Source organism: Pagrus pagrus (assembly GCF_965226575.1).
Source record: "Pagrus pagrus genome assembly, chromosome: 7".
Taxonomy (NCBI): domain Eukaryota; kingdom Metazoa; phylum Chordata; class Actinopteri; order Spariformes; family Sparidae; genus Pagrus; species Pagrus pagrus.
The window spans coordinates 27,892,786-27,913,938 of NC_140191.1; the positions used below are offsets into that span (position 1 = coordinate 27,892,786).

At 42.2% G+C, this 21,153-nt stretch overlaps 1 protein-coding gene across 3 annotated transcripts in view; it reads left to right on the plus strand.

Moving 5' to 3' along the window:
* vps13b (vacuolar protein sorting 13 homolog B) overlaps positions 1-21,153 on the plus strand; it is a 347,536-nt gene that overhangs the window by 181,667 nt on the left and 144,716 nt on the right. Inside the window, exons 26-31 of one of the 3 annotated variants that reach the window (XM_084357862.1) lie at positions 9,374-9,545; positions 12,834-12,948; positions 16,090-16,156; positions 18,714-18,986; positions 19,284-19,440; positions 19,819-19,933. In XM_084357862.1, the coding sequence (XP_084213988.1) occupies positions 9,374-9,545; positions 12,834-12,948; positions 16,090-16,156; positions 18,714-18,986; positions 19,284-19,440; positions 19,819-19,933 (899 nt within the window). Of the gene's footprint in view, positions 1-9,373; positions 9,546-12,833; positions 12,949-16,089; positions 16,157-17,046; positions 17,189-18,713; positions 18,987-19,283; positions 19,441-19,818; positions 19,934-21,153 lie in introns of all 3 variants that reach the window. The other 2 variants (XM_084357860.1, XM_084357861.1) reach the window with 2 other exon arrangements.

The following is a 21,153-nucleotide window of genomic DNA, read 5'->3' on the forward strand; positions in this document are numbered from 1 at the left end:
CTGGTAAGATCAGCTTGTGAGAGACTGAGAGTTGTGACAGCTTTGGTTCTGGCTGGGAAGCAGGAGCAGTCGGGTGTCCGATGTTCCAGCGTAACCACGCTGCAGTACACAGTGGTCTGAGCTTCCCACAGCGCCAGCGGCTGGCTCCTGTTTCCACACATGATATTACAGAGCCTAATCCTACCGACTGGCCAGAACTGTAAACTAAATAATCCAAACCACACACACACACACACAATCACACACATACACACACACACACACACAGTTTTCTATGTTTTGACTCCAGCTCAACAATAATTAGTCCCCAAATGGCAGTTGACACTAGAATATCTCTCATTGAGACTGACTGAACACCATTAATACCAGGCTCATATTACTCACTACCAGTCACTGTTATAACACACACATAGACACACATAGACACACAGACACAAATGCACATGCACTCACACTTGTACTGTTTGGTTCCATCGAAACACATAATGACACTGCTAGACACTTGATTGGAATAAATGCTAGTTCTGGGGAATTAAGTGAATTAAGTGATTCACTGTTGTTTTATCTGGTATTTTTGTTAATATGTACAGTATTTAAGTTCATTGTAAGGGTCATGAAGCTGTATATAATTTTATATTCTGTATATAGACTTTACATTTGACATAATTGTCCTGCAGTCTTAGTTCATGCTTGTGTTTCTGGTGCAATCCTTATTTTATTTTTTTATCTGTTAGACTTTAACTCTAAAATACCTTAACAGGTGTGTTTAACCTTTCTTATTCAGACAGCTAAAGCTTCCCATGGAGCATATGCTTCTCATTAGCTTCTAGTGCTCATACATTCACATGTTGAATCTATTTTTAAATAAGCATAATCCTTAATTTATTTATATAATTGTCATCCGTTGTTATTGAGCTCTGCTTTTAGCCTACCTCAACTGCGCGATTAAATTAAATTTGCAAATTAGCATGGGGCCCTCATACCTCCGCCCAGCTGTGGAACAGGGACATAGTTTCCTCATCTGGATCCTCTTTAAGACACTGTAATCAGTCCAGCAGCTGTGGGGTTTCTAATTGAGATGGTTGATAACCTCCTCACCAACCACAGCCAGGCTCGATAACCATGACACAATCTGTCATTACCCCGCTGCGATGGGAGAAGCTGTGGAAAAAGTGAAACCCCACAATGCCAGCGCTGCAAATTGCCGTATTGTTTGTTTGCAGGCTTTTCACTTCCCCAGTTGGCCACACAGATACATGCTTGGAAAGCAGATTTACCAGGACGAGGGTGAGAGAAATAAAAAATGTCCCCAGTGCTGTCATCCTCAGTGCCTTGCCAAACCCTCAGTAATGAGATGAGAGCTCACAGAAGGCAGCCTCCTCCGCCGCATCCTGCTTTCCTCTCCACCTCACCCCCCACCTCCGCCCCCGCCTCCGGTCTTCACTTCCCATCCTCTCCCAGGCTGTGAGACGTGTGTGTCCTGGCGCACTTGAGTGAACGCAGGCCATGTGGGTGCTGGTGGCTTAGTTTGGGGTTAACACCAGTGACAGCTCCACACAATGGAGTTCTGATCGGAGTTCTGCTCACCAGACACTGATGTCATCTACATACAAAAAGACTCAAAAGCTGGTGGTTTCTTTGTTATGGCTACATGCACAGCGACGACACTTTCAAACATACGAACACATTCGTCGAACACATGGTTGGATAAACAGATAGACAAAGAGCCACACAAAAAATCAGTGTTTTAAAGTATATCGTTTGATCCTGTGTATGTTCTTTTTTTTTTACTTTATTTTTATCAAGTTTTAACTCTAAATAACACATAACACAACACATAAATAAGCACAGAAATACCTTACGTCTAATGGATGCAGTTCAGCTTCATATATACATTGGTTGTGAGATTGCAAGCGTTAAGGGTCACTCTGCTAATTTCAGAGGAAAAAAAAGAAAGAAAAGAACAAACAAACAAAAAAACTAAACAAAAGACAGTTTACATAGCCATCAAGTACCAAATTATAACTGTCCACAGTATATCTCCCAATTACAGCACATGTTCAGCAGTGACGATATAAATGAACAAATCAATGTACCCTATACATAAAGATAAGGAAGTAAATATGTATGTACAGGATCCAATAACACACAACAGTTTATAACATTTTTGTTAATTCCCCGCAGTATTAAAGTGAAACTCTGGCCAAAATGCAACCTAGGCGTTTTTGTGAAGGAACCTGAGTCAAACCTTAGCGTAAAAGCATAATTACGATGAAAAAGCCACTTTTAAGATTTACCGTACTTTCGTTTTCGGGTCAAAATCATTTTCAATTGCGTGCTAGGGGCAACATTACTGTAGCATCAAAATCGCTATTTTTAAAACACTAAGACTCGACACAATATGAAACTTTGCTCGTAGTATCACCAGGGTCTCTACACATGAACACGAGCATTGAGAACATTGTTTGTGTACACAGACTTTACTAAAAAGAAGGTTTTTGAACAACTCACGCTAGCAGTAGCTTGCTCGCTCGTTGCCGTCCTGCCAGTCGAGAAGAGTCAATCCCCGAGTGCGACGAAACATGGAGGAGAGTAAAGGTGGAAAGCTCCTAAAACGTCGCACTCACTAATGTTGCCCCTAGCACGCAATTGATATGATTTTGATCCGAAAACGAAAGTACGGTAAATCTTAAAAGTGGCTTATCGTAATTATGCTTTTACACGAAGGTTTGACTCGGGTTCCTTGACAAAAAAAGCCTAGGTTGCATTTTGGCAAGAGTTTCACTTTAAGATACAGCAACCATGTCATCCTATAATTGGTAAATTTATCCATCAAAGTTTCAGGGAGAGAACCAACCTTTCCTTGCCATAAATTCCGTTTACTATCAACTCTGATTTTGTTGAAATCATCCATTTCCTGGTAATGGCTTTTTTATTGGGTGCGAGCAGTATTTGAAGAAGGTATTTGTCACGTTGGCTGAGTTTGGTTTGAATCTTACCTAAATATATTGTACTGAACTTTTGATTGATCTCTGAACCAGTTATTGATTTTATCACTGCTACTACTCCCAGCCAGTGAGGCCGAATTACAGCACATTCCCAAAGGATATGGAAGTGATCAGCCAAGCAGTTCCCACCCCTCCTCTAGCAGTGACCATGTTCTGGTTTTCCAAACTGTTTTATCGTTGGGGTCATGAAGAACCTTATTATATTCTTCCACACTAATTCTCTCCATTGACTAAACTTGGAATAGTAAACCCCTTAAAGTACCTAGTTCATTATACTGATGCATCATAATTTGGTCTTACAGATCGTGGCAGATGGTAAGTGTTAGTTTGTTTGCCTGCAGTACTTCTAGTAGACCTTTGTAGACCCTCCACTACTGCTGGGGACGCTTCTGTTTCCAAATCTTCCTCTTCTTCTTCCACAGCCACCTTAGCCTCTGCACAAAGATCCAGTTCTGATATTCACTCCTCGCTAGAGAATTCAAATGCCAACACTTCTGGGAAGTCCCATTTTCTCCATTATCCACCTGCTCTTCTACTGAATCCTGGCCTATATCTGTCCTTAATCCACCTGCAGGCACACCTCTCAACTCAGTGTGATGCACTTTCCGTACCGGCCCACCCCGGACTGCAGGGATGATGGAGTAGACAACATCACGTGCTGGGATACACTGCACCACTCTGTAAGGGGTCGGGTCCCAAAAATTCCTGGATCTTGTTCTGGCTCTTCACTCCATGGTTTCATACATACACAATGTCTCCTTCATTTAAAGATGGATCCCTGGATCGTCTTGCTTCTGGTCTCTGTACTGTTCCCTTGCAGCCAACCACTGTCATACATGGTTGTATGCCTCCTCAAGTGACTCCTGGTGCTCCTGCACCCAGTCCTTTCCCTGGTTCTCCTCCATCTCTTGTACCTCAGCCCCTAGCAAAAAATCTACAGGCAAGCGAGGCTCCCGCCCAAACATTAAGAAGTTAGGAGTCATGCCAGTTGACTGATGCACTGTGGTGTTATATGCATAGGTTACCTTTTTTAGGTCCCACGGCCAGTATATTTTCTGGTCTGGGGGCAGTGTGTACAGCAAATCATGTAGTGTACGATTAAATTGCTCACACTGACCATTACCCTGAGGATGGTATGGAGTAGTGTGACTCTTCCGAATCTTACAGACTTTGCATAACTGTCTGATCAAGTTACTCTCAAAATTGGGTGCGCCAAACAAATGGAATCAGGGCTTCACCAGGACATCTGCTACTTTACTGGCTCGCTGATCCTTGGTGGCCTTGAATGGCCTGAGTATATTTGGAAAACACATCTGTTAATATAAGCACATTTTCTCTTCCATTTGAAGCCGATTCTAAGACGGTGAAATCTTTTGCCAAGATTTCATGTGAACGAGAAGCCTGCAAACTGCCCATAAAAGGTTTGACTTTTGGCTGCACAGCTTTAGCCAGAACACATCTTCCACACTGCTGGCACACTTCTCTACCCCCGATGCCCATGATTAGTCCAAGCTGATTAGACTCCTTGCCACCATCAGGGGAACTAAACCTCCGGTATAGTACTCCATTTTCCTCCTTGACCGAATCTCACTCCCTGTCGTTTGAATCAGGTGGTCTGGCTTTCCTCCAACAGGCCAACAATGGTCCAATCACTGGGTCTTGTTCTTGTAAGGTTGCTAGGTTCTCTTTGGAGCAGCCTGGGACAACAGACATGTCAGGTTGGATACAAGCCCCCTGCTTTTGTAGCCAAGAGAAGACTTCCTCCAGCCTCTCCAGATGCTGCTCAATTGAGGGAGAAAACACAATGACATCATCAAGGTACAGTAAGACAGATTGATAATGGCAGTCTCCAAACATATGCTCCATAAGGCGCTGAAAAGTGCTGGGAGCTGGCTAAATCCAAAGTGGAGAACCACTCAGCCCCTACAAGTCCATCCAGTGACTCTTCAATCCGTGGCAAAGACCAAGCATCTTTCCTGGTTTTAGCATTCAGGAGACAATAGTCAACAAACATTCTGATTCCACCATCTTTCTTCAGCACCAGAACAAAGGGAGATGCATATGGAATACTTCTTTCCCTGATTATTTGGCTGTCCAAAAGTTGTTTTATATGAGCTATATGATGATGTAGCAGCTGCAGGGCGGAGTTCTTGATGTCCTGCATGAGTGCAACTGGATGGCAGGAGGTGCGGCACTTGTTGATCTGCACATGCCGGACCATGGATGACCCAATGAGGAGCACAGGCTGACCGCTAGAATGGCTGGCTTCATCAGCAGTGACTCCAATGGATATCCCAGGGTGTCCTGAGGAGGAAGGTGGCAGTTCATCTATGGTGGGCTCCAGGGCTTGAATCTGTTCTCCAGATGGAGGGTCTCTGGTGTAGCGGAGGGAGGGGGACTTTTGCTCCACAACTTTATGCTCACCAGCGTCCAGGGCTCTGGGGTTGAATAAGCTGGGGTCTTTGGCTTTGTGTAGAGGCTCAGCCAGGGGTCTTTCACAGCTGATGGGATATCAGCAGGAGCTAACTCACCCACGGCATGCATTGACACGTTCCAGGGCACAGTGGTGTCGCAGTCTGGTGGGGCCAGGGCAGACGATGTGTACGAAATGTACGAGATGTGCTTCGCCTGGGCAATGGCAATTGAGGAGAGGCGCATGAAGAGCTGATCTTTCATCTTCAGATCCTCTTGTAAGAGATGAATATCCTCAGTGATCTGTGAGTAGACCAGCTGTTCTCACACACACACATGGCTGCAGGCTAAAAACAAGGCTAGGCTAGGCCGGCTTGCAGTGGCAGTAGTGTCATTGTCTCCACTTGAAACTCCATGTCCTGTTGTGAAAGGGACCATGGGACATATTACAGGGACCATTGTTAATGTACCTGCAGCTACCCGAAGTGGGCTCTTACCTTTCATTCTCACTTTAAAAGGCTCAGGGGAGTTAGTTACCATCTCCTCCACTTGGCAGTGTCTGAGGGCTCGTCTCCATTCTGGGGCTTCTGCTAGCCCGGGATCATCAAAGAGGCTAGGGCTGTACTGCACAAACAGCTCATGGTAGAAACCTTTTATCACATTCATTCCCACTACCCCAGGGGGCTGCATTTTCTTAAGCTGCAATTGGGGGTCCTCTGGATCTTTTACATCAAGGACCCCTCTGCGTTTAACACATTTCCCCAGTATAGTGCTGCCATCTTCAAATAGTTGAGATACTGCAGCTTTAGACCATTTCCTGCCCTAAGGTTTAACCATGCACAATCATGTAATTGAGCATCTGTGAGATGGCCAAAATGCTCTTTAAAGAAACTCTCTGTGCAAGTTGTAACCATGGACCCAGTATCCAACAATGATGGAATCACAATTTCCCCCATTTTGACCTCTACTACTGCACACTTACTCACCGGTGCAGATTTGACAGTTGGATCTAGTTCTGAATTAAGCTTTGTCTCTACATTTGTGTGACTTTTCTCACTAGCAGGCTGTTTTTTCCATTTGGGCTTCTCCTCTTTCAGACACAGTTGTTTTAGGGAGGGCGGCAGTACAATAGTGCTATGTGACCCCTCTGATCACAGCAAAAACACCTAGGCTTTCCATCAGGATTTCCTTTAGTTTTGGTTGGAGGTTGCACCCCAGACTATAGTTTTGAGGGTTGCAGTGCTTTCATTAGCTAGTCTAACTGCCTCTGCTGCATTTCAGTAACGGCTTTCAGTTCAGAATAACTTTTATTTTTTTATTGTCAGTTGACTCGCAGGATGCTTGTGCCTGGACTTCATGGGAGAGAAGTGAGGGGTGATTATCATTTTGCTTAAATAACTGCCCTCCACACTGTGTTGTCCACTGAACAGCCTCCCTACGTATAATCCACTGGGGATTTAAGCAAACTTTGTCTCTCAATCTTGTACGCAGACTCTGATCCCTAACACCCTCGCAAAATTGGTCATGGAGATCTCTTTGGGATTTAGGCTTAGCTTGCTGGTCTGACTCAACAATCTGATCCATTAGGGACATCAGGCCACGGAACAATTTAAGAATGACTCTCCTTGTTTACCGTTAAAAAAAACTTTGTTAAAGGTAGATTTCCAGTGTCCACAACACACCAGTACCCACTGCAATCAATAACTCTTACACACAAAGTGATTTAAACACTGCAAAGGATTTCACACATGATTCACTGCAAACCGGAAACCTCACGACACACCTTAAGCCGGCCCTGACTATCTCCTGGAACTTGACTGGTGTAAAGTCAGCTATGGTTGGGGGAAGCAAACAGATGGCAAACAAACGGAAAACACATAGAAAAGAAAAGAAAACTAGTCAGCCCCAAGGGCAGTACCCCGCTACCAGCACACTTGCCAGGGCAGACTAGGCATAGAAAAAAAACAAAAACAAAAAACAGTCCTACGGCAAGAGCAGCTAATGGACCCCTAATGCTCTGGCATGTTGATCTACACTCCTACGGACTGCCAGCCGCCTTCAACCCAGCAGGGCAGCGGGTTAGTTGTTTCTGCCGTCTTCCCTGCACAATAGCCTGGAATGAGGTGTGCACCTGCCTCACTCCACCGGCCTGAAACAGATGACTCAACCTGTGTTCCAACTAGTCAGACCACACACCCCAGCGCGAGCACTTCGCTCTACTACATCAGCCGGCCGGCTGGTACCGCCATTGCTGAGAGCAAACAAAGATCGCACAGCGAAATACCGACTTTTCTCTGTTCTGGCACCTCAGTGGTGGAACGAACTTCTGACCAACGTCAGGACAGCAGAGTCACTCGCCATCTTTCGCAAAAGACTCAAGACTCACTTGTTCAGACTTCACCTCAACCCTGCATAGCACTAACTAATAAATGTAAATGTAAATGTAAATGTAAACTACAGTTAGACCCATATACTGCAGACCCCACTAGGTGGTGCACCTCTCCTCTTTTCATACTCAGTGCCACCTGCCACACTTGTTTATGATCAAGGAATACTTGGGGCAGGATCAAGAAATAAGACTCAATAGTGACACAATGGCCGTTGTGGCCCTTAGGGTAGCTGCAGCCATCAGCCAAGCTGGCGTGGGAGCGCGCATGAACTCTTCACAACAGTGCAGCTGATGCCTTATCCCCTACACACACGAAGCAGCCGGGAAGCTGGCTCGTTGTGTGTAGCGACACACAAGCGCGGCGATTTACTGTTACGGTTGATGCAGTCTGAAAGGCACAGGCAAAAGCAAAGACGGCATATTGGGGGACAAAAATATCGTCTCTGATACGGGATTGCTGTGTGTAAGCGGCTTATGTTACTACACAGACACAAACAAACCATTAGCCTGTGGCTACATCCAGCTGCTAACGTCACCTCCCGGATAACAGGTTGGGCTTTCGGTCCCATATATAAAGGGACATATTTCTAACTATTCGGTTTCAGACTAAAGGACCATGGAAAATGCACAGTCTGTAACTATTCAGTGTTACACAGCGGTGGACTAAGTTACATGTTTGCAGCTAACGCTACTTTGCACGTTAGGTCACTCCAAGTCCTCGGTGATCTCATATGATTTTCAAATCAAGCTCTAAACATGACCTGTAATGTTTTCTTACCTGATTACTAGGAAATGAGCCGCGTCAGCATCTGTTTTCAGTCCCAATTCAAGTTGAAGCTGCCTCCATGAGTCGAACGTGTATCTGATGTTTATTCAGGTGCCAACCCGGCTTCGGTCATAATTTAATTTCGACTCACGACATGCCGCTGATAAAACCTTTGTTTTCTTCTTAGTATGACTTTTTAGTGGATTTTGTGTGGTGGTGGGTCGTTTGCTAGCCATAGCAGAATCCATTACTACCCAAACACTAGTTTGGGTCCACCGCACTTGTCTTCTTCCCGTATCCAAGGATGCGCATTCAGCGTCATCTGACGCCACGTCCGCAAGACTGCGCGGGAAATTCGGGCCCAATTTGCAGTACATTATGCAGCACACAGCCTGTTCAAGGCAAAGGAGAGATACGTGGGTGGGCTCATTCTTTTTGGTTTTAAACGCTTCATCACCCATTAGCATTAAAAAACTTCAAATGAATGTTTATTTTTTCACAAATCCTGCCCCAAGTTCCTTTAACAAAATGTCAGTTTTTTGTTTTTTCTTTTTGGCTGTTGCATCCCTCAACTGTTTATCCACTCTTATCAACTAAAATGTGAGGTGTTAATTCGTCATTGACACCGCCAAGAACAGGTTTTTGATTTGTTGAACAAATCTTTGTTAAATTTTATGTAAACGTTTGAATTCTGTCACAGTCTTCGAACTTATGTGGCAGTGCCAAGCTTGGCCTCAAATCATTGCTTGTTACCATCTTACCAGCCCTGAATGAACAGACCCAATTTTGGCTCCCTAGGGTGACTCGGTGCCTGCTGGAGACGACAGTCCATTTGCTGACACAGTTACTCTGGAGCAGAAAACCAGCAGCATTGGTGGAACCAGCGGGAAGGTCAGCCTCTGGATGCAGTGGATGTTACCAAAGGTCACAGTTAAACTGTTTGCTCCTGATCCAGCCTCCAAAAAAACAGGTAACCCAAACTTGATTAATACTTAAGGAATTTTAATACAGTTCTTGTTGCTCATTGATGATATATTTTATATATATATATATGGGTGTTCAAACTTACGTAGATCGAGTGAATGATTTGCTCCTTTAAACACATGACGTGGTACGTCTCTGTGCTTTATGTTCATGGTAGCAGCAACAAAGGTATGGAATGGTTAAAGAAAAACTTGGTAGATGGTCTGAACAGTGTCAGTGACTACGTCTGAATAAACAATAAATTACTTATTTGTTGTCAAAACAAAATTTCAGTGTGTGTAGGATTTAAAATGATATATTGGCAGAAACTGAATATAATATTCATAATTATGTTTTCAATAATGTATCTTTGTGTTTTCGTCACCTTAGAATGAGCCTTTTATATATACCGAAGGAGCAAGTCCTGTTCCATGGAGTTGCACCACCTTGTTTCTACAGTTGCCCAGAATGGACAAACCCAGTACTGGGTCTACAGAGAGGCTTTTGCGTTTTTAGTGGCCACTGTGGGGGAGGGTCAGATGAGGGGTGTTCAGTTGTTTGCAAGCTGCAACCACACCACTAGATGCCACTAAATCCTACACACTGGTCCTTTAAGATTATGATCTGATGAACATTTGTTAGAAGGCAACAGAAAACACTTTCATATGTAAATCTGGACAAGTTTTTAATGCAAGTTTGTCAGTGTGAAAGAGTGCAGGAAACCATTCAGAGTTTTTATAGTCTTGCTGTAACACAACACTTCAAGTGCTTAACTCCCGCCTCTATTCTCATTCAAATGTTGAGCACTTGGGAGGGAAACGCAGCTGGAGAGAATGAGGGACAGAGGAAAAGACAAATAAATAAATGGGTGATGAATCCAAAGCGAACCGCCTCGTCCCCTTAAGATTTACTGGGGCGATGAAAGGCTAGATTTACCTTTAATTGGTGGCTGTAATATTTAGCATCTGCCAAGCAGATCGTCCAGCTTAAAGTCTTTTATAGTGGAAATGGAATGTTTTGGAGGACATCACAGAGATGGTTTGACTTAGAGACATCCTAAATAGGCATTACTATGGATTTGGGCTTAATATGTGCCATCTGAGTTGCGAGATGAACTTACCACTGGATTTTCTGTGCGCACCACATTTAGCATGCTATTGAAAACAAGAATTATGTGTGTGCAATATATTAAATGCCTAATATCACCAGTACATTCTTGGAGGTAAGTTAGCCACAGATATGACTGCAGACAATCTGCTATGATGTAATATGTTTTTCAACTGCAAAGGAAATAAGATTCTTGTCTCTCCAGAGAAATGGAAAAACAGCCATTCCAGACGTATTGGTTCTCGGAGTATAATGTTATGCTATTATGTGTTGGAAGATTAGAGGTAGAAAATCAAGCATGAGTCTCCAGAGGCTCTGCTGAAGGCACAAATCAGTGGTACACTTTCCTTCTTTCAAGACGAGCCATTTAAGACGCTGGGATTAAGGGTTTCCTTACAGGCTGGGTTCAGAAAACTCATACATCAATATCAGCACCATGCTCGGAGACTATGAGTGTCTGAGTATCTAACAACTTGGGAGAGTTCTTTCCACACGGTATCCACAATAAAGCTGACAAGCCTTGTGTTTCAATTTTAATAAGCCATTAGGAACCTCTGCATTTCTCCGAATCACCACAAGGCAACAGTACAACAACAACCATAGTTTCACATGCATGAAGTTCATTTTCCCAAGCAAGCCTGTGATTGTGGGACTTTGTCTGTGGAAACAATGAGAGAGAAGCAACAGTTAAGCTCACAGGCTCGGTTCAATACAAAGTTAATCAGTCCTTCTATGAAGCTTACTCACTTTGCCTGCAGTGGGTGGGTTTGTATTCACACAAGGTGCACTGAGGCATGCACATACATTTTAATGAATACACACACACACAGAGTCTACATGAACATTAAGTATTGTGTAAACACATACAGAAAAAGCACACACACACACACACACACACACACACACACACACACACACACACACACACTCTTCTCATTATAACCGGCTGAGGTTATTCCTGCTTTGCCTTCTTACCCACGTATTTCAGTATTACTTCCTAAGGCTTTAATCAGCTTCAGAAACACACTGTGTGTCCACTGTGCAGGAACTGACCACAGCAGCTGGATCAAGACCAGAAACAAGACCTGATCAGGGTTAGCTACAGTGCAGTGCCCACAGAAATGAAATTTACACACACAGATGAAACTTCATCTGTTGATGTCCAAGTCCAGCTGCATTGCCTATTTTCCAAGTACAATGGTGGCCATACATATTGCAACAAAAACAGGGAGAAATTTGCAGCAATCACATTTACTGATGGTGGAAGTGCTCAGATCCTTTACTGAAGTAAGACCCGGGAATTTCCTTCATTCAAATGTTAACTTGAGTAAACGTATAAAAGTGTCAGCATCAACATATTCTTAAACTACCAAAAGTAAATGGACTCATTATCCACAATTTCACATTTCATAAAAGGCATTAAAATTATTGACGTGCTAATATGTGAGCACCACTGTTGCAGCTGATAAAGTTGCTGATTTAAACTACCCTATATACTGCTGGGTAGCTTAACCAGTAATTATACATCATACTTTATTAGTTAACATATATTTTCTATTAATAATCAAAATTCGCAAAGTAGCTACTGACTAATGTTGTCAAATAAAAGTAAAAAGTAAAAAAAAAAAATCTTTCAAAATGTGGTGGAGAAGAAGAATAGAAGGAATAGAATAGAGGTTGCATAAAATGGAAATACTCCAGTAAAGTACCTCAAAATGTTACTTAAACTGGCAATAGACACATTTAAGTAAATGTTGATTGCACAATGTAATGACTGTAGAATAATGAAATACTGTTCCCTATAAACCTTGCTATCACTGTATAGTTTTGTCTGCCACCGGGCACTCAGTTGCTCAGGAAAAGGAGGGTTAACTGGGGATGCATTTCTATTGTAGACTAAATGATTGAATAAACTCATGATTTGCCCTGTCTGTGTTGTTATTTGTGACTCTAAGGAAAATGGAAATAATCCAACTGTCTTTGCAACAGTAGCGCCAACTGTAATACCACTTGGAAACGCAAGGAGGGGGAATGTTGTCGGTTGCCACTTTAAGTACAATACTTGACTAAATGTTGCTTAAGATTGAAAAAATTAAGTAGCTTAATGAATGTATGTCTTTCCATTGTGATTCACCTCCTCTTCTTAATATATTAAAACATTATTTTCCTTTTCTCGTGTTTCTGTCAGAGATCTGTGTCATCAGCGAACTAGAAGACCTGAGTGCCTCAGTAGATGTCCAGGATGTTTATACAAAGATCAAATGTAAAGTTGTCAGCTTCAACATCGACCACTACAGATGCAGGTACAGCACATCCTATACATGTTAACACATTTATGTATCAACGTATTTTTGGTAACCTTGAAGTCTGCAAGCAGGAATATTATGTCTAAATGTTATGGCACCAGGGGAGCCAGTGATAAAACTGGGACCCACCAGTTTGAGGACAGTCTATCCACCAGGTCACTCTGCTGCACCCAGACACACACTTGTCTAAACGCATACTTTCCACCAATACCACTAACCCTTTGTTTGTTTCTACTTCTCCTCATTTGGGTAATTTTTCAGATTATCACCTCAGCGTCACTGTCTTTCCAGACAGCTGTTGTGGCTGTGACCACAGACAGGCAGACAGACAGGCAGACAGACAGACAGACAGACAGATAGATCAACAGGACTAGACAAACGGGTTGAATGGGCCTTGGGCGGGCCCAATGCTGACTCACAACACAGAGGAGTTCAGTCAGTCCGTCAGTCGTTTTCTCTGAGCCTGCTGTGTCGGAATCGATTTGCAGAAACATTAACACGTTGTTAGGGGAGGAAAACCGCCGGGCGATGTTCCACTGCATCCTTATGGTAATCTCTCCCCACGTCAAGTTCCAGTCAAAATGGGGTAATTTGGCTCCGGGCTCTGAAATTATGAGAGCACGTACTGCAGCATGGTGAAACTGAAGCTGTGACTAAATAGTTCTCTTATGCCCTATATGCACATTCTTCCCATCACTTACATTTTCCTTTTCAATATCTAAATCATGATTTTTCCTGTAATTCTTCCTCCTTGCCTTGATCGCATTCCTCAGAGATGGAATCAGCGGCTTGAGTGTGCGCTGTGTACGTGCCTGAGGTCTTGCACTGGAAGAGACCACTTAGCAGGAGGCAATTTGCCCTGTGTCTGTCTGAGGAGATAATGAAACTGTGCTCTATAACACTCCAGTATGTTGCATCTAGCAGACAAATGCGTGTTTGCAGGTCTGTGTGCCTACATGCCTCAGTACATACGTTCCTATAAGTGCCTCCTCCTCTGATCGAGCCAGACAGAGTAAAAGGGAGATGGACCTTCGCCCGTATTGAACCCCATCTTTGACAATCAATGCTTTAACCACTGATATGTTAATGGATATTGACTCTGATTTGCCAGATTTTAAGATCACCTTAGCTGTGTCCTATACAGGTCACAGAGGGACTGAGGCGATCATCTTGGCTTTGAATCTGACTGTCTAGCAAGCTTCTCACAGACCTCCCTGCTTCACTGTAGTCAGATGATTTATATTCTGTCAGGCCACATGTGTTGCATACAGTATGGAGTATCAGCTAAAGCCAGGACAACGTCAGTGGTTAGACAGCTTTAGAGCGTGAAGGTGTCGTGGGTCATTATATCACACTACTCTGCTCTCCACAGGTGTGTGTCCAATTACTTCTGAGACGGAGCCAACCTTAATCTTTTGAGTCGACCTCTATGCCTTCCTAAGTAGATAATGGGTCAATTTTCTCATTCTTAGGTTATTTCAGTTTAATGTGCATTTAACAACGTGGTCTCAACACATTTAAACCGACCAAAGTTCTGGCAGGCAGAAGCACTCTATCATCCAAGCCAGGTTACAGTCATGGCTGTTTAGGACACAGTGAAGGACCTCTGGGCTCCTGGCGCACTCTAATCTGTATCATCCACATATACAAGAGAGCCCACAGGGGTTGGAGTCCATATTAATCATTCTGAACAGATAATTGTGAGGTATTTCATCACCCAGCCCAGGTTATTTGTGTGCATTGGGTCAAATTAAATCAAGCTTGACAGAGAAAATGTCTTGTCTGGCCTTAGCTATCTCACTGCTGGAAAATGAATGGAAAGTTAGATAGGTCAGGCAAATATGGGAGGTGAAAACATGATTAAATCCTTGATTGTATCAAAATAGGAGGAGGACAAGAAAGGGTGGAGGAGGGAAGGAAAATGACAGAGTGGGAATACGAAATAGGTAGACTTTGAACCCTGTAGGTGTGAGGCTCACTCATCACGGAGCAGTTGACGGGTATTAAATTGAAACATGGAAGCAAGACGTCGCTGGGTTAATTGGGTATTAAACTGTGTAGGGGGAAGTTTAGAAGCGTCTTCTCCTCCTCATTACAGCGAAGTATCCCCTAGCACAAGTGCACCTTCAACTGTTCTGAAACGCACAGATGTCCCCTGATGAAGAAGTTCGGCCGGTGACAGTCCACCCTCATTCACACAGATCAGGGCTGATGTCTTCCAGCTGTTATGAACCAAGTGTTTCAGAGAGAAGGATGACTGGATTGGAGCAGAGAAAGAGAGAAAAGAGAGAGATGATGGGAGAGATGAAGAGTTGTGGGCTGTGGGGGGTCCATATGTATTAGTCACTCTTACAGCTGAAAGGGGGAGATTACAAAGAGATATTCAAATAGAACACACACAGAAAGAGCTGACATATGCACACAAGATAATGATGCATGAAACACATGCAAATACATACACACTTACCAGTAGGCCTACTCCTTTCTCACTGAACTCCCAGTATTCAGGAAGGCAGTGATGAAGAGGGCAGAGAGGGGGGCATCAAAGAAATGATGAAGATGGTGTTGAACCATTGTGTGAACCATTTTGCCATATGTGTGATGTGCATGATTGTAAATTGTAGAGCAACTGTAATAATGCTTTGCATGTATATGTCTGTATGTGTTTTATATACAATAGATTTAGTGATTGTTTTACTCTGCATTGAGACTGATACTTGTTGTCACTTCATGTTAACTTCTTCTGATTTCTGCTTAACAGGTACTTTACGGATGGCCTCAACAAAACATGACAGTCAAATGTTGCAAAAAAATATCATGCACCGCATTATTTTTGTTTATATACAATTTCCCTGAGTAAATAAATGTGTTGCATTTTTATTAAATGTGAAAGCACTGTCTAAAATTCAACAAGAATGATATTTTTTCATACTTAATTTGCCTGCATTGAAGTTTCCGTCCATGCCTCCAGTGCTGCTGAAAGTATGATGAAAATGTTACTATTAGCCTGTGGTCCACTTATCTAAATGCAATTTTGTAACTACTGTTGCTACTAAAGAGATAATATCAGTTCCTTCCACAACATTATGAGTAGTGCCAGATGCCCGAGTTAAAGCTTGGCCTTGTGTGTCTCTCCAGGCCAGGGCAGGGCTGGCACTCTGGTCACTATGAAGGACTCATTCTGCAGTGCAAGGAGACAGCTGTGGTGAGGCCTCTGCCTGTCCCAAAACCAGCCGTAGCAGCCTTAGGCCTCTGTATACTGCGCCTCTGCCACTCTGCTGCTCCTAATCAAGGCCCCTCATCTCTGCTCATGCTGGACAGACAGGAAAATAAAGACAAAACAATTGTTCTGGTCGTAATAGAGGGTGGCCACATGTGAAATATTTTGATACACCTTAAAATATTCCTGCAAACAGAAAAAAATTACAAATACATTATATTTATATTATGAGATTCCCCTGTCTTTCCAGTGTCTCTGATTGACTAAATAATCAAGCCAATGTAATCTGGTAACAGCCGTTCTTCTCTGTGTGTGTGTGTGTGTGTGTGTGTGTGTGTGTGTGTGTGTGTGTGTGTGTGTGTGTGAGTGTGAGTGACAGAGAGAGAGAGAGAGAGAGAGGAAACTATGACATGGGCCTCCATTCTCTCGTTGATGAAATCTTATTCTGGTGATGGTCTTATACTGATACCTACAGAATGAAAATGTGTTGGATAGAGTACAGTACACATTAATTAACCAAAGAATCTACACTAGCTGAAATTATTTAAAGTATTCTTCTCAGCGTTTAAGCGTGAAGCATTTTAAGAGCCTGTAAACTGTACTTTTTTCCATCAAAACACAGCTCATCCCAGATTTAACAGCCGCTTCAGTGTGCTTATTACTGGATCGTATAAGGCCATTCCACAATATTTCAGCTGATTCAAGCTGGTGCAACTTCTGTGGTTTTAATCACTTTACTCATAATTTTTCCAAAATTGTCTTAAAGTTTCCTTCTTTTCTTTCTTTTCTTCTGTATTTCTTGCTTCTTACCTTCTCTGTCCCTTTTGGCATCTACTTTCCCTTTCTCCCTCCTCCTTCCCTCTCTTCACCTCCAGTATGGAGGAGGGTGTTCGGAGCTCAGGCAGCTGTGGAGGAGTGGTCCTGTCTTGCACTGACAAGCTGAACAGACGCACTGTGTTGGTTCGACCCGTCAGCAAGCAAGACACTTTCAGCCACTTCTCTGGCTTTTTCCCTCCTGTAAGAATCCAGCTCTTCTCCTTTTCAATTGACTCTGCTTAACCTCCATTAACAGTGGCTTAAAAGCGATCTGTGTGCTCCTCAGAGATAATTCAGAAGCCAGGGCTTAAATTTGCTTTAAAACATTTGTAGTTTTGCCTAGAAATCTTCTACATGTGCTGAACTGTAATCAAAGTAACAATCATGAATTGATCAAATTAATCACATGAAGCTCTAAATGAAAACACCACTATGGGTTATATAATACACTTGATCTCTGAGGAGAATTTTTTTTTTTTTTATGTGTTTACATTTTGTTACAGAACTCCCAAAAGGGTGCGGATTTTACGCTTTTAGAAAATTCTCAGCAATTAAATTCTCTCATTAGCAGTCCACTGTTACTGGATGTTTTTTTAGACTTTTAGACCTGATGTCCTAAACAGATCTGTCTTTGTCTTAGTCATGCAACATTTGGAGTTTATTTTTCTTATACTAAATGGGTATTTCACTGATTTTCACCCTGTATTTGCTTTCCAAATGACGCATAAGATTGAAGGCTTTTCTGATAAATCAGAAATAATTCAGCCTCAGTAGACAGCTGCAGTTTTAAATTGGTTTCCTAAGAATTGATACATCCCATAAAGGGGGCTGATGTGCAGATCTGGCCTAAATTACTGCACAGAATATTAATCAATTTGCTCAAGATCCCACTTTTTAGCTAGTAGCTTCAGCATGGCATCTTTTCTTTTTAATTGTATGACTCAAGGGCAGATTTTTTCTTTTTTGGTTGAGGTTAAGTCTTTCCTGAAGTGCAATGGATAATTTTTAACCTGGCTTTCCAAACTCCATATATAATTTTTTTTATGTAAAAGTTTCAAGAATGATCTGTATTGAATTACATCCCTTCCCTTCTTAAAAGACAATTAACTAACCCTAAAATATTGACTTTAATTATTTTAGTTACCTGTAAATATTCCATCTTATTCAATTACATAAGTCCAATTTAAAGGATCACATTTAATTCCAAGTTTTTCTATCATGTTGAGTCAATGTGTATGAATTAAATAACTAGATGTGTGATTTTTGTCACAGGAGACAGAATAACCAATTTGAACTGTATTACTTTTATATATGATACCTGATTAATAAACCCATTAAAAACACGTAATGTTTATGTAGAAGTTCCCCTCGACTTTGTACATAACAATTGAATAAACACAAAGTTTATGTATAAGTCTGCATTCATTTATTTTAATCAAACTAAGTTGTTAAATTTATTCACATTGTTACAACATTAAAGAAAAACTTAGCATTAAATGACTCTCCATATTAACTTCATGAAATAAAATTTAATGAAAAAATGTGGCTATCATTCAATTAATTGTTGAATAGAAGGATGGTATTCATATGTCACTTTTAGCCAGGCTTAACTCTCATCCAAGAAATCAGACCAAAATAAAACTGAATAGGTAAAGTTTAGTCTGCCCTTGCTCTGTGTAATAAAACCTATCATCAGTTTGATTTGTCCTATCTTACCACTGTCCAGACCGCAGCCAAGGTCCTGGAGGGCTCCCACCAGCAGCACGGCTTCCTGTCCATCACCTACACCCAGGCTGTCACCAAAAATGTCCGTCACAAACTCACCACCCGACAAGAGCGGCCAACACGCAGCAGTGCTACCACTGCCAGTCAGCGGGTGACCTCTGATCCTCTGGCAGACAGCTCTCCGCAGTACCTGAGAGAAATCCTGCTCACAGCCCAGCCCTTCGATGTGGTGCTATTCTGTCCCTTATTGGCTACTGTAGCAGGGGTGTTCCAGGTAGAAGACAAGTGTCTGACAGATCCTATAACTGTGTAGTATGTCAAAGCTTGACCCATATGAAGAATCAGTGACGAAACAGCTTGCATGAATAAGTGTTGATATTGAAAACAATGGTTTTAGATTAATTTTGCAGTAATTTGCAATGAATTCTGTGTGGTAGGCTACTCCATGATGATGATTTACTTTTTTGTTATTTGAACCAGTCATTAAAACAGTGAAACTTATCACAATCAAGATCTTCTGGATTAATTGTTTATGAATGTATGTATTTATGTTGGCTTTATGTATTTTCAGGCTACAGTACCAAGACGCTACAGAGAGCGCGGAAAGTCAGCAGGTCAGCCGATGAGAAGCCACACGCTGACCTCTCGGTGTTTGCCTCTCATCTACATTAACACCAGTGTGATCAGGGTCTTCTCCCCCAGAGCACAAGACAAGCACACAGCATCAGGTCAGAGAACTACTTGTTGCTTTGGAACACGCGCACTTGGGTTTTCGCATGGAAAACTTTACAACAATTGGACAGTGTTTTGTCACAGGCGGTGTCTTAGATTCTTCAGGTCTGTGGTGCCTGTATAAGTCCCTGTCATGGCCAACCAGACATAGCAGGGCTGCCACACTGGTATGCAGAGACATTACTCAGACAAATAGTTGACCACAGTTATATACACTCCTACAGAATATAAAGTGTCACAGTGTCTTGTTTTGTCTGCTGGTAGTAATGACTAATAGTGGTAAGTTTGTATAAACATATTGACTGTTTACAGTATATGTGTAATATACTGTATGCACTCTTTATTCAGTGTATTGTTTTTTTTGTGTGTCCCAGTAGATTCCCATGTGAAAAAAGAGGACACCTTGGTGTTAAAGCTGGGCTCACTCAGCATGGCTCCTCAGGCTGACAACCCCCTGACCCGCACTGTGCTGCGAAAAGACATCTACCAGTAAGACCAACTTTCCTTTCTTCACAATCTCTCTACTGATTTGACATTATGGGATTATATGGTAGACAGAAAAATGGATATTTACAGTTTTCAATAGAGGCTTCTTTTTTCGGTGAAATATTCACAGAATTAGTTAAAATAATGTTCAGCAGTAAGTATTGAAAAAAAAAATTCAATGGTGATAAGAATATAGACTGATTATAATCACTCACACATTAGTGATGTTTACCCAGACTCAGACTATGGGAGTTTTTTGGCGGATTTATTCCTGTGCACAATTGCCAACGAGAGAGGCATCCTGGAGCAGCTGATGTCAAGGAGCAGTAAACATTCTCCCCCTTGAGGATAACTAGCATACTAGTATTGACAGATATTAAAATGAACAGCTAAGATCTCACCTCCAGTTCTCGCTGAAGAATAGGCAGCACGTGTTGACCGCTTCTCCCCAACAATTTCATCCAGAGTCCTTTAACTTCAACTTCACTGCAAAGCAATACAACAGCATGTTGTTGTGCCACTTCAGTCTCCATTTTGTTAACATCTGCTCATGTGAGGTGTTGCACAATAATCTGAACAATGTCCGTGTTCATTTGACTGCCACAATGATGTGTGTGATGCGCCATTATTTTCATATCTTGTAGTGTGTGCATGTTTGAGAGAAGAATGTCTGATTTCGAAATCGGTTAGGACTTTAAAACTACCCTGTAGTCTGAGCCCAGCTTCAGCCAATCAGTACATGCTTCCCAATAGCATCCCTTGAGCAGCCTGTTTGTTGAGTCTTCATATAAAAGTTTGCTATTTCTCTATTTCTCTTCTGTTTGCACATACTCTATTCTTATCCTTATTATTGCCAGTACCATATGATGTGCAAGACATTTCAGTCAACCTCAAAGTCTTTACAGACTTAAACTGCTGGCTCTGACCCTTCTGTTATTAAATTGTATCAGACTCACACAGTTATACCACATTCTGCATGAAAAAAACACACTGCTGGTAGTATTAGACCACCAAAAACTTGCTGTTTGACTACAGGTCATTAAGGGTGCTACTCAAATTTGTCTGACCTCAAGTCACACTTTCTAAAACCTGTTGTGAGGCAAGTGTTTTTTGTGTCTGTGTGTCTGAGTTTGTGTGCATTCATATGTGAATGTGATTCTGTGTCCACATGATGTTTGCTGTCTCATGGGAAGTTTTTAGTGTACAGCGGGTGATAGCGCCAC